Source organism: Melitaea cinxia, chromosome 8 (assembly GCF_905220565.1).
Source record: "Melitaea cinxia chromosome 8, ilMelCinx1.1, whole genome shotgun sequence".
Lineage (NCBI taxonomy): Eukaryota > Metazoa > Arthropoda > Insecta > Lepidoptera > Nymphalidae > Melitaea > Melitaea cinxia.
The window spans coordinates 1,676,388-1,690,847 of NC_059401.1; the positions used below are offsets into that span (position 1 = coordinate 1,676,388).

General features: G+C 36.4%; 1 protein-coding gene across 1 annotated transcript; it reads right to left on the reverse strand.

The window, feature by feature from the left end:
• Window positions 1-1,104: 1,104 nt before the first annotated feature.
• LOC123655810 (neutral ceramidase-like) lies at window positions 1,105-13,109 on the reverse strand. Its single transcript, XM_045591563.1, has 14 exons — window positions 12,888-13,109; window positions 12,133-12,276; window positions 11,650-11,826; window positions 11,440-11,567; window positions 10,404-10,602; window positions 9,322-9,528; window positions 8,267-8,386; window positions 5,836-5,925; window positions 5,402-5,515; window positions 4,408-4,635; window positions 3,423-3,518; window positions 2,444-2,611; window positions 2,055-2,167; window positions 1,105-1,374 (listed from the first exon to the last, which is right to left on the reverse strand). Exons 1-14 carry the CDS (start codon window positions 13,107-13,109, stop codon window positions 1,197-1,199), a joined length of 2,184 nt encoding a protein of 727 aa, XP_045447519.1. The 3' UTR covers window positions 1,105-1,196.
• Between the last annotated feature and the right edge of the window lie 1,351 nt (window positions 13,110-14,460).

Here is a 14,460-nt window from a genome sequence, read left to right on the forward strand (position 1 = left end):
ATATGATGATATTTTATACAAACTATTATTGCTTATTTCAACCCCTTCATGACCTTTTTAAAACAAAAAACAAACTACGTCCTTTTCCAGGTTCTGGTCTATCTTTGTACGTATTTAAAATATCACGCAGTAGGGACATTCTACCGCTGTTTTATTATCTGTGCTGAAATGTCTAATTTTATATGCAGTGCTCCGTGCACTTTCTTTCTGCATGCTGCTTTAGAACAAGCAACGTCTAACTCGTCTAAGTTAACGCCTCTGCCAGAATTGTAAAAAAAAAAAAAAAAACAAAGATTTATATAAAGTTTATTTTACAAACATTATAATATACCTAAATAACAAAAAAAAATATTTACAATAATCCGAACTTTTATCCGTATGTTACAATAACTTTTTATAACTTAAAAAATATAGTTCATAATTGAAAATACACTACCCTTGTCGAGCCAGTCGACGAGCTAAAGTCATCCACCTACAAGACTACCAAATTACATTTAATCACAACACCGCTTAATTATTGAATAGAAACTGAACATTTTGCCATCAATTTGAGAGACCAAATCTGCGCAAATGTTTATTGGAAAAGCCAATGTAACGTTTTGTGTACACACAAGAAACCCGCGCCTGCTACGTCGCTGAAATATCGCGTATTTCAAATTGACAATCGCGGTTTGAATAAAAGTTCCATAGGAATAAATGTTTTAAATGGTTTCGTAGTGACCGTGAAAAACTGCAAACTTAAAAAAGCTGTTTTTTTTTACTTTGGTAAAGATATTGGAGACTCTCGTGAAGTGAAGCAGGTCGTAGTACGGTTTGCGTGGTACCATGGGATTTTCGTCAGAGAACGCTATATCGTTTGAGAAATCATATTTATACAAATATGGTTTCTCAAACGATCCACATTCCGAATCGGTGGTAGCTTCACTTTTACAAAAATAATAATTAATATTTAAAGTTTTAATTTGTAAAATGACGATTCGAAAGTGCTCTTGCCTATTTGAATGAAGCTATTTTTGATTTTGATTTTGATATCTAGAGAGATAATCCAATTAGTTAGACGATGGTGATTGGAGACTCTCGTGAAGTGAATCACGTCGTCAAGTACGGTTTGCGTGGTACCATAGGATTTTCGTCAGAGAACGCTATATATCGTTTGAAAAACCATATTTATACATCTAGAGAGAAAATCCAATTAGTTAGACGATGGTGAAGTTCCTGGAGACTCCCGTGAAGCGGTGCAGCTCGCCCAGCACGGAGCGCGCGGCGCCGCGGTACAGCAGGCGCAGCGGCGCGGAGTGCGGGGCCGGCGGCGCGCGCCACTGCACGCGCGCGCGGCTCATGCCCAGCACCGTGGTCTCGCGCTCCCACGAGAAACTAGACCGCGGAAGAAGTATTGGGAGACCGGAAAACTAGGCGAGAATTACTACAAAAACTCGATGTATACGCTTCAGCCTGTAATATCCCACTGCTAGGCTTTCCCCGTGTAGAAGAAGGATCAGAGCTTAATCCACCACGCTGCTCCAATAAGTTGGCGGTATATTCCCTACTATGAGTAACGATCACTATCAGATGTGCATGATAACAACCGGGACCGACGGCTTAACGTGCTCTCGGAGGCACGGTGGGTCAATTCGATATTATACGTGTAATTCGCTTCAGCTTGTAATATCCCACTACTGGGCATAGGCCTCTTTCCCCATGTATATATGTATCCTAGAGACATTTCCCCAGTGGACTTCCAGTGGAAGGCTGATGAATAAATGGATGAAACAAATAAACTCTTCACCGGAACATACACACAGCATATAAATTCTAATTTTAGCATTATAGAGATAGAGGGAATTCTAAAAAAATTAGGAAAATCGTTTTTGCCTTATAGTTATCACCAATTGAAATAATTCATTGAATCTTAAAAACCGTCTTTTTTTCAGAAGACACTTCAACCACGATATCCCATGACAAAACCTTGCTAAGTCTTATAACAGCGAGTCATGCTACGTCTTATAGTAGCCAATATCGGAAATCACGGCTGTAATAGTAACATATCAACTCACATGGTATCCCAATCTGAATCAGTGGCGATGGTGACCCACCGGTCCACTTCGAAACGCTGGACCTCCAAGTAGCTGGACTCTTGGAACAAGTCATTTCTAGGGTTTGCTCCCACCTAAAACGTAACAATGTGAAGAATTAGCCATACTTGGTGGCGAAAATTTGAAATCTTCTATGAATTAGGTATAAGAGATTAAAAATATTATCATTAGTCTCATGATAACTGGTAGATAATGTTATTAAGCTTCAGTCATAGTTATAATTATGTATATAAATGTATATTTTTAATTTAGCCCAGTAGATAAGTATATTAAAAAATTAACTTATGAATAATTTGCACAAGATCAATATTTAAAGAAAAAAAATTGCTAGTGAAAAAGTACAAACTTACAAAGAGAGCGCTAACGGTTTCCCCTGGTCGCACAGTGGCAGGGGGTTGTTCGATGACGTCTCCGAAGTTGGTTCCCAGTGGAGCGCTGTCCATGACCACGGGCAGTATGATAGAGATCGCGCTGCTCTTGTGGTCTTCAGGCTCAGGACCAGGGGGGACGGAGACGCCCTGTGAGAAGAGGGTTATTAATATTTGGTTTTAATGACGAAAATAAATTAAATACTTATAACATACACACAGGGTCGCCTGTTCTGTTGTTATAGGTAAGAGCGGAGAGTTATAGCTATTTCTTTTTTGATAAATGTACATAGAAATAACACATATATAAATATAAAAATGCAAATATAAACACCCAGACTCAGGCAAGAATCGAACCCGCAACCCCCCGAGCAGAAAGTAGGGCCACTACAAACTGCGCCAACGGGCTAGTCACGAAAGACTGAAAGATTAATTCTGCAATTATTAGGAAACTAGCCGCCCGAACAGACTTCGTTCTGTCAAAAGTTAATATTAAAAATTATTTCTTTTTTTGAATTTTTTTGTATTAAAATCTTTCGTGAACCTTAAGGAACATACAAAAAAAAATAGCTGAATTGGTCGAGCCATTCTCAAGTTATGCGTTTAGCAACATTCATTTTTATTTATACAGATAGATAGTAAAGTCCTTAGACGTACATTATAGTTGAAAAATTATAATAGTCATAGTTAAATAGTGTAACTAAAACTAAAAAAATCTGTTTATAATTAACATTCAATTAGTCTGAAAATAGATTGTCTTTTTCAAATGAATAATTTTTTTTCTTCCAATTTAATTGGGACCAAATAGAAAGTGCATCTACCCTCCCTCACAAACGAGAGAGTTCTGAGGTAACTTAAAAAATCATGCTAACTAAATATTAGATTTATATAGCTAAAATATGAGTAAAACTAATAACAAGAATACGAAAATTTCTCCAAAAAAGCAATATTTTTAGGTTACCTGTAACGCCGCTAACGTGAACTGCTGCAGTCTGTGAAGCATTATTTCGAGAGTGTGCGGGCCGAAGAGCGTTGAAGCTGCTTCGTAGCGTTGGATCTGTTATTTTAACAAAAAGTTAATTTGAAGCTGCTTCGTAGCGTTGGATCTGTTATTTTAACAAAAAGTTAATTTGAAGCTGCTTCGTAGCGTTGGATCTGTTATTTTAACAAAAACTTAATTTGAAGCTGCTTCGTAGCGTTGGATCTGTTATTTTAACAAAAAGTTAATTTGAAGCTGCTTCGTAGCGTTGGATCTGTTATTTTAACAAAAAGTTAATTTGAAGCTGCTTCGTAGCGTTGGATCTGTTATTTTAACAAAAAGTTAATTTGAAGCTGCTTCGTAGCGTTGGATCTGTTATTTTAACAAAAAGTTAATTTACACTTGATTATATTTGATAAGTGTAAGTGTATTGAAAATGAACAAAAATTAACCACTTAGGACGTTTTTATATCACTTAGAAGTAAGGTAACTAAAACACATTATAAATAAATAAATAAACACTAAAACACACTATACTAAAACACATTATAAATAAATAAATAAATATCTACACAATACACACACGGTCGTTTGTTCCTAAAGTAAGCAACTTAATGCTTGTGTTTTAATATATAAATAAATATTTATACTACACCCAAACTCATAGTGGGAATTGAACCCACAACCCTCGGAGCAGAAAGCACTACAATCTGCGCAAACGGGCTAGTCGAAATCATTATGTCGAAACAAGAATGTAAACAAAGCTCGTTGACTGTGTTCTAAACTGTTCAATTTAAGGCGAATCTTATGCTGATAAAAAAAAACGTAACGAAATCACATTAACTATCTTTTTAGTATGCTGGTGTACCAATTTCATATGAATGTTTGCTGTTTGTACAAACTCGACGTATATTTAAAATAAAAGTATCTGTAGTAGACTCTCGAAAAAACTGATATCTCCAATCACCTGATACTCTTCAAACGTAGACACGTAGTGGATATACTCATTAGTGAGAGCAGACACCGCCACTCTTGGCTCCAGTCCGTTCTGCACTAGTACATTACCCACTACGTCTTTAATCCGCCTGCCCGCCATAGTAGTTGGTTCGCCCGGAATACCTGCCACTACGAAACCTCCCAAATTTAGGACAGATAGAGAAATGATACGAGAGTGCCAAGGCACTGGGAAATTGGCCTGAAAGAAAGAAAAAAAGAAAAGTTTAATAAAGAGTAGAAAAGGGACTAATAAGTTAATTTATTGGGATTTTATTAAATCTTGAGCAGCCCTACTGGGAAAGTTTCTTGCACCGACAGAAGATCACAGCTAAATGATACTCCTCTCAAGCAGTTATGTATTTATATGGTGAGCTAGGTTCCCAAAGCTTCTAGGAAGGATCAGGGGTAGGGTTCACAACGCGCTTTCGATGCTTCTGGTGTTCAAAGGGTCTATACGCTACGGCAATCGCTTTCCATTAAGTAAGCCATACGCTTGTTTGCCAATCAGTTGAAGAAAAAAAAATTGGATACTGTCGCTATAACATTAAAACAAACAACTATGATCATTTGGGAAACGTTTAAATAGGTTAGTCAAAATTCGACGTGTAAGATTTTCACGGTTAAGATTTACGAACCTACTAACTAACAATAAAATGCCCATTAGCAAGACGCTACATTTTTAATCATGGCTTAAAGTAGTAAATGAGATCAGATGGTAAGGATTTAAATTAAGAACCGTCGAATTATCAAAGCTCAAAATTTGACCGTTTATTTACACAATTTGGTTACAAAAAAAAACTCCCTAACCTATCTAACTACCAAATTAGACTGTTTATCGAAAGAATTTGGTTACAAAAAAAAAATAACCCTAACCTATCTAACTTCAAAATGCGGTTCTTAATCTAAAGCCTAGCCGATCAGATTATCAGATATCAATCAGATTTTATAATAGTATATACACTTACTCTGCCCGTAGCGAGTAGGATGGGTTTAGGCTGGTGGCAGGCAACATCCTCATCAGTAGCGGGCGCGACAACGCCACCGATGGCGTCCAACAACGGGTTACCGGTCAGGGTACCCTGGAGCATATTTATTTATTTATTCTTCATTGTACACTAAAATCCAAACATATATAGCAAAAAAGTACAAAAAAATATATACAAAGGTGATCTAATCGCTAAAAGAGCGATTCCTTTCATGATGACAGGGGGGAAAACTTGTGCAGAAGTCATAATAATCATCTGCTGTATATTGTGCACAACGTGGTAAAGTTAAGGGACGTAGATATTTTAGTTACCAGGAATTTAGAGACTAGGAAACGCAAATGTAATGGAGAAAATAGATTAAATTATTTCAATTATATCCAAATGTAAGCGAGTATCTAGGACTAGTGTCATACCTGTGTAATATTCAGTATGTTGGCGCCGTCCGTGGTCCCTGAAGCAAAACTGTAACCCAGTGCGGGTACACAACCTCCGACAGTTTCATTCTGAAATTCAATATATAATTAGTACTTTATTCATAGTTCCACCTAAGCATCACCACTAATATTTCAATATTTTGTATACATGAATTATATTACATACTTTCCAAAATTAAAAAATCACCTACAAAAAAAAAACCGACTTCAAAAAGGAAACTAAAAAGTGAAAAATAAATTTACTTAGTACAAAGTAATTCGTATTTTGATTTAGTTAATCAGAAATGATTAAATAAATATTTTATAATTTTGAAGTCGGTGCCAAATAAAACAATAACTACTCTAGTATCTACTCGTAAGTTGTATTCAGTTTTCTTTCATAATTTGTTTCATTGACTATTAGGTTGAATACTTTTATTATTCTGTTATTGTTTTGACATATCTAATAATATTTTTTTACTTGTTTGTTGTGTGTGTGTTGTTTGTATTTGTTATTGTAGCCAGGTTGTATTTGTATTGTATTTACTTGGCACCAACTTCAAAATTATAAAATATTTATTTAATCATTTCTGATTAACTAAATCAAAATACGAATTACTTTGTACTAAGTAAATTTATTTTTCACTTTTTAGTTTCCTTTTTGAAGTCGGTTTTTTTTTTGTTAAAAAATATTTTATTTTACAATTTTTAGTGATGGGTAGACCTAATAAGGATGCTTTTTCTCTTGTGTCGGGGGACCGGAAACATACACAATACACAAGCACAAACACCCAGACAATGACAAACATCTATATGGCCAATACAAATATCTGTCGTGCGCGGAGATTGAACGCCAGCGCAACAGCCGGTGCTGTGACCTCTGCGCTAACGCGTCGACATACTATGAGTAAAGTTCGCTATCAGGTGTACGTAATAACAACCGGGACTGACAGCCTAGCGTGTTCTCTGAGGCTAGGTTGGGAGAACCACAAGGATTAACAACTAGACCGAAAATAAATATTTGTATAAACATAAATATCCACTCCGAGCGGGAATAGAACCCGCGACCGTCGGTGTTTAGGCGCCGCCGACACGGCACATGCACCATTATATCAAAGCGGTCGTCAAACAGCAAAAGGTAACTGCTACTATCTTTCGTCTCCATCATCAGACTGTAATGGCACTTGTAACTCATATAGGTGCAAAGTTCTCATCAATAGAAACGAATTAAGTTCAAACAGCAGGTAATTGCTATAAGTTGTTGAAGAGTTCCCTCAACTATCTTTCGTCTCCATCATCAGACTGAAATGGCACTTATAACTCATACATATGCAAAGTTCTCATCAATAGAAACGAATTAAGTTCAAACAGCAGGTAATTGCTATAAATCGTTAAAGAGTTCCCTCGACTATCTTTTGTCTCCATCATCAGACTGTAATGGCACTTATAACTCATACATATGCAAAGTTCTCATCAATAGAAACGAATTAAGTTCAAACAGCAGGTAATTGCTATAAATCGTTAAAGAGTTCCCTCGACTATCTTTTGTCTCCATCATCAGACTGTAATGGCACTTATAACTCATACATATGCAAAGTTCTCATCAATAGAAACGAATTAAGTTCAAAAACCAGGTAATTGCTATAAATTGTTGAGGAGTTCCCTCTACTATCTTTCTTCTCCATCATCAGATCGACTCCAGACCTTTATTAAATAGTAGTGCTTTATAGTACTTAATGAAAACATGATTAAATTTACTAGTCACCCTTACGATTTTTGAAAGTTTCCCTCGATTTCTCTGGGATCCCATCATCAGATCCTGGTTTCCTAATCATGGTACCAAATTATGAATATCTCCATTCCAACAAAAAAAGAATTATCAAAATCGGTTCATAAACGAAGAAGTTATCCCCGAACATACATAAAAAAAAAATGTATATATACGGTCGAATTGAGTAACCTCCTCCTTTTTTTGAAGTCGGTTAAAAAATTAACACAATTCAGAACGAAGAATGAAGTTTTGCGCGGCTTTCTGAGGTTGGCAGCACTGTCGCACTAAGCGGTTAATATGACAAGACTTCGACGCTTCGAACGACTGAGAGGAAATTTGTGAAAATCATTAAAATGAATATTATGGCATTTACAACGTACCTTCTTCGCTTGATTATTTATTCACTTGAATAACACTGTCTTCGAAATACGATTTATAAGTTTTTATAATGGCCTTGACGTTGGCCCTAACTTCAAAAGTTATAGATTCTAAGTATAAACTAACATCCCGGTTTTACGTTTTCTAAAGATAATTTCTGGTAAGTATATAAATTTCCTCTACTCCACCCTCCACCTAACACATATTTAAGTTTTTAACATTTTTAAGTTTTTGTAAACATTTAATATTAATTGAATTTCTATTATAAGCAGTACTAATCACCGTGAAGAAGTTTCTGGAAATGGGATCATATCGTGGCGCCGTCTGTAAAGGCATGTCCAGAAACTGATGCACCACCGCCACGTCATCGCTCAACTCGTCTCCTGGGTTACTTAGTGCTTCCTGAAAGTATTAAAGGAATTCTACATTTTAGTTCAAACTATCCCACTAGGCTGAATATCAACAGGATAAGGGGTCGTGCATTTGACCGAGTTGCAGACGGAGTTAGTTGTCATATTGGATGGAAATATCGTGTCATTATTTAAATCCATTTTTTTCACATACATACTTACAGTCTTAACTTTACATGTTCCCACAGTTAACTTTTTCACTTAAGGCAACTTAAGACCTATATTTTAGGTCATTAACAGCTAATTAATACATCATCATTACAGCCTATACAGTTCACTGCTGGACATAGGCCTCCACAAGTTTACGCCAAAAATAACGTGAACTCATGTGTTTTGCCCATAGTCACCACGCTGGGCAGGCGGGTTGGTGACCGCAGTACTGGCTTTGTCGCACCGAAGACGCTGCTGCCCGTCTTCGGCCAATTATACAATTAATACAATTACCTTTGAAATAAATAAAGATTGCTGGATTTATTTCGGTTCAAATGGGAAAGCTTAATGCCAAACGAACACGCATTTTTTATACAACTAGATCAGCAAACAAGCATACAGTTCACCTGATGGTAATCGATTACCGTAGCTTATAGACACCTGCAAAACCAAGAGCATCGGAAACGCGTTGCCAGCCCTACCCTCTCTAGTAGCTCAGGCTACCTTACTCAGCACATCACTAATTGAAATCAGTGTTATTTAGCTGTAATCTTCTGTAAAGTTGAGGTACGAATATTTTCCCAGTCGGCCTGGTCCAGACTTGACACGACAACAAAACTTGTAAGATATTTCGCGCTGTGCCCTACCTCAATAACTGAAACGCATTAACAGAACGGACGGAAACCGGTAAAATAATATCATATCTCTGGATAAAGAGTCTAAATACGATCAGAATGACACATTAAGTACAAAAAGGTAACTACAGTTACTACTCACCAAAGCGCCCTGATAGATCCTCTCCCCAATAATCCTGGTACTCTCGAACATATCCTCACCGGGTCCAGTGGAGAAGCATCTCTCGAACAGTGCACACAACTGGAACTGGTTGTCGCACTCATCACCACTGAACTCACAGCGCGCGCCTCGGGTATTTGGAGAAACATCACCGATACTGGATGCAAAAAAGCCCGCTACTATTTGGGGCTGGTACTGTTTGGAATGAACAAAGAAGCTTAGAGGAAACTACTCCAGGGGTTTAAACATAGAAAAACGTTATCAATTTCTGACAGAACTTTGTAAATATTGGTTGAATATGCAAAATATTTATTGGCAAGTAGGAAAGTCGTCGCCCATAAAATTAATAGAGGAAACCATTGATCGTTCACTGGTGCTTTACAGTTTACATTATTACATAAATAAAAATTCCTTTTATTCAATGGATTTTATTTCAGTGACCAGGCATTTTTTGGTTATCTTAATAAATAATAATTGTGTTTGCTGGCAAACGAAAAAAAACCGACTTCAATTACATCGACAAGTAATACAACGTAGATAGACGAAAAAATAGTCAAGTAAATACGCATTATCAAAGATTACTCCAAAAGTTGTTATAAGATCTCGGTGAAATTGAAATGTGACCACATGATAAACATCTGCTTTCGATTAAATTAAAAATCATCAAAATCGGTACCCAGTAAAAAGTTATGCGTATTTTCGAGAGTTTTCCTTGATTTCTTTGGGCTCTTATTATCAGATCCTGGTTATCTTATCATGGTTCCACACTTAGGATATCTTCTTTCGAACAAAAAAAGAATTATCAAAATCGGTTCATAAACGACAAAGTTATCCCCGAACATACATAATATATGTATATATATATATGCGGTCGCATTGAGTAACCTCCTCCTTTTTTGAAGTAGGTTATAACCCTTTTAGTGCAATATCAACACAAGATAAGTACAACTAGCTAAGCATTATTTAATAAGCTATATAATTTGTATAAGTGTTCCGTACGATTGATAAAACAAAATTAATAATGCATATGTCAAATTTTTAGCAAGGATACTGAATAAAATTACCCTTCCAACAGGTCTGCTAGGGTTGAGCGTAGCCTCAAGTTTCAAAGCTGCGTACCCTAGGTTATCTGACGAGACAAGGTGATTGCTCATGTTCATGCTGGTGACGTGCACCGAGAACCAGTTCAACACCCCCAGAAGGTCACCATTATTCTTCAAGATACGAACTTGGGTAAGTTCGTCATCGTAATTTGTTTCGTATCTGATTAAAGTTGGATTAAATTGATAATTTATTACACGCAAATATTCATATATTAAAAATAAAAATAAACGAGTGTGCTTTAGACTACACAATTAAGTAAAACTTCTTTAGTTGCTATATACGAAACGTAACTCTCTCTTTCTATTTTCATTAACTTATATCTCCCTCTCAACTTCCTTTCACCTCACCCGATCATATTTTTCGTAACGCTCTTGTCACGCTTCTCCCCAAGTCAAGCAAGCGTAAAGAAGTTTTACTTCAAAAACGCTCGCCAAAGTTAATTTAAAAATTTTAGCCCTTGAAATTAAAGAACTTGACCAAATGCCAATACAAAGTCGTGTAAGATAATATTTTGATAATTTAACTGAGGTAAGGCACAACGGGAATTTCCGGCTCAAAATATGGAGCAGCCCGACTGGGGTAGTACCTCGACCTTACAGAAGATCACAGCTAAATAATACTGTTTTCAAGCAGTATTGTGTTCCTGTTTGTGAGTAAGGTGACCAGAGCTCCTGGGGGATTGGGGATTGGGTCGGCAACGCGCTTGCGATGCTTCTGGTATTGCAGATGTCTCTAAGCTACGGTAATCGCTTAACATCAGGTGAGCCGTACGCTTGTTTGCCGACCTAGTGACATAAAAAAAATTAACTTAACTAGATTTACGAGGCATGTACAACGTGTAAGGGATATTTCTATTTGTCCAACTTCAAAAGGAAATAGAACTACTGGTATGGACATACATATATGAATGTAACATAATAACATCGGTATGATGTTGAAATAAAATCAAAGTTAAGGCAAAATTTTGCTGATGTGAATATAATTCTAAAACCTTACCTCGCTCTCTCCTCGGAAGGATTATGTTCGTATGAGAAAGGTGATCGATTCATTTGAACGTTCTCAACGCGAGACTTGCCAAAGATTAAGCGTGCCGGCCATAAGTTGGTATGTGCATTGATGATACTCTAAAATTATATTAAATCATTGATTAATTTCCTAACAACAGACAAAAGAAAAAATTAGAACTATTTACCGTCTTCAACTTACATTTGTTATACCATTAACATAAGCGTCATAAGTTTCTCTGGAGAATCCCAAAGTAGAAACGTCTAGAAGGAAATCCACGAGATGACCACCAGGTCCACTGTGCGTGTGTGTGCCCGTTATGATCACGTTTCGAAGCGAATACATCTCGCCGAAGCGCTCTTGGAGATTCTGAACTACCTAAATGGCGTAAATAAAATCAATGTAATGTTTAACCGAACCCAATCAGGTTTTACTTTGAAATGAATAAATAACATGTTGAATTGCGTCAATTTTTTTCAAACTTCTACATATTTTTTACAAGTTAATACTCTTTCTCGCAAAAATCATCACATGCTAAACATTATTCGGAAAATTGGCGTATGTCTATAGACTATACCATTCAATAGAATAGTGTCAATAAAGTAGACATGTTGTAATTTTGAATGATTTTTATACATCACATGATGATGACATGATTTTTATATGTACTTAAAAAAATTTTACCGCCCGTCTTACTGAGAATCCTACAGCTAACATTTCAGCTGTCACAAGAACTATTCTTGTATCCCCTTTTACGAAGATAAAAGTCCTAGCGAACTGCCTCAAATGAATTCCTTGTCCAGACTGCCCCAACTCCGCGTAGCCCATCTGTGAACAAGTTATTCCTGTAAATCCTTATTTCTTTGTTTAATTTTGACCACTGACTTACATTATGAAAAGGTATTAACTTAACAGACTAAAGAGAACAAGGATATATTATTATAATTTGCTTTTGTTCAGTCATTCAAATAGTGGATTTCTTTGGTCCAAAGAGTCTTCGAATTACCTTAAATTCTAAAAGCTTAAAACAATCATTGTTGATCGTAATACTTCTGTTAAAATAAAAATAATCTAATTTTGCCACACTGCTTTAATCCAGATAAGTGTGCAAGTGTGTTTGAGATACACCTTCATTCACCTTCATAACCTTCATTTACAAAGTTTTTATTCACCATATTTTTTAAGGAAATTTATACGTTTAGCATTTAGCCCAGTCGCATCTCATCCATAAACGTGGTCTGCTTAAAGTCATATACGATTTATCCATTAATATTCTATTGCTGGGCTTAGACCTCCTTTTCCATGTAGGAGTAGGATCAGAACTTAATCCACCACGCTGCTCCACTGCGGGTTGCCGGATAAATAAAATCATATGAGATTTTTAGATTAAACTGATAATTAAGGACTTATATCAGTTCTATGAAAAACAAATCACTCACGAAAGTAATTTCAACGCACGGTCCCGTCATATCCGCTATACCGACACCGACGTGGAGAGCATCAGGATCTATCGGGGGCGCTTGCGTCGAAGTGGTGGTGGGTACGGTGACTGGTTCCTCGTCTACTTCGGTGACAAGAAGCACGATCACAGCCGTCAGACCACCAATTACGGCTAACGTGACGAACGTTATCACTAATTTTCCCGTTAAAGATATTGCCATGTTTTTGTTTCAAATTAATAATGATTAACGAGCAATTAAATCAAGCACTTATATTAAAAACGTGTCCGCGTAGCATAATATTCTAAATCGTAATGAATTAAGTCGTTATTATGAAAACAATATCATCAATCAATGGCAGATTATCGATTGTACAACGACGATAATGGTCTAAAACAATCACTAATCTCTGCGCACTTACAGGGACTGATTAACCCTTAGGCTAATTAAGCTGCAGCCTAGGGCGCGAGGAACGAGGGGGGCGGGCTGAAATCGTGTCTTCACATGCACTAATCTAGCATCACTGTATCTACCCCACGTATTTCAACTAGACCGAGACAAAACATTAAAATTAAATGCGCTTGTAGAACAGTGCTTTAAGCTTTTGAAATAAAAAAAAAATTATAGTGGAATGAAATCTATTGTGAAAGAAAGAAAATATAACGCAAATGAAAGGAAAAATAAATTACGGGTGATCTGAGGTCGGGAAGTGGTAGGAAAGTGGGGGGGGTTTAATGGTAAATAATTGTGTTTGCTCGCAAATGAAAAAAAACCGACTTCAATTACATCGACGAGTAATACAACGTAGATCGACGAAAAAATACTCAAGTAACTGCGCGTTATCAAAGATTACTCAAAAAGTAGTTATCAGATCTCAATGAAATTTATATGTGACCACATGACAAACATCAGCTTTCGATTAAATTAAAAATTATTAAAATCGGTACACCCAGTAAAAAGTTATTGCGGATTTTCAAGAAGTTCCCTCGATTTCTCTGGGATTCCATTATCAGATCCTGGTTTCCTTATCATGGTACTAAATTAGGGATATCTTCTTTCCAACAAAAAAAGAATTATCAAAATCGATACACCCAGTAAAAAGTTATTGCGGATTTTCAAGAGTTTCCCTCGATTTCTCTGGGATCTCATCATCAGATCCTGGTTTCCTTATCATCGTACTAAACTTGGGATATCTCCTTTCCAACAAAAAAAGAATTATCACAAAATCAGTACATCCAGTAGAAAGTTATGCGGTAGAATACAACTTAGGTCGACGAAAAAAGCGTCAAGTAAAAACGCATTATTAGATATAGCTCGAAAAGTAGTTGTTAGATCTCAAATAAATTTAAATGGGACCAATTGGCACACACCACCTTTCGATTAAAAGAAAATTTGTCGAAATCGCTTCACCCAGTCAAAAGTTCTGATGTAACATACACTAAAAAAAAAATACAGTCGAATTGAGAACCTCCTCCTTTTTTGGAAGTCGGTTAAAAACGTTGCCGAAGGTTACACTGGCGTAGAAAATAATGAACTGGGTTTTTTTACCTGAAATTTTCATATTTTATATGTG

Coding starts and splice junctions, on each gene's coding strand:
- LOC123655810 (XM_045591563.1), bottom strand. CDS start 13,109: ATGGCAATATCTTTAACGGGAAAATTAGTGATAACGTTCGTCACGTTA. Junction 2,168..2,443: donor AAACCGTTAGCGCTCTCTTT/GTAAGTTTGTAC, acceptor GTTACGTTTTAG/GTGGGAGCAAACCCTAGAAA. Junction 1,375..2,054: donor GATTCAGATTGGGATACCAT/GTGAGTTGATAT, acceptor TCCGCGGTCTAG/TTTCTCGTGGGAGCGCGAGA.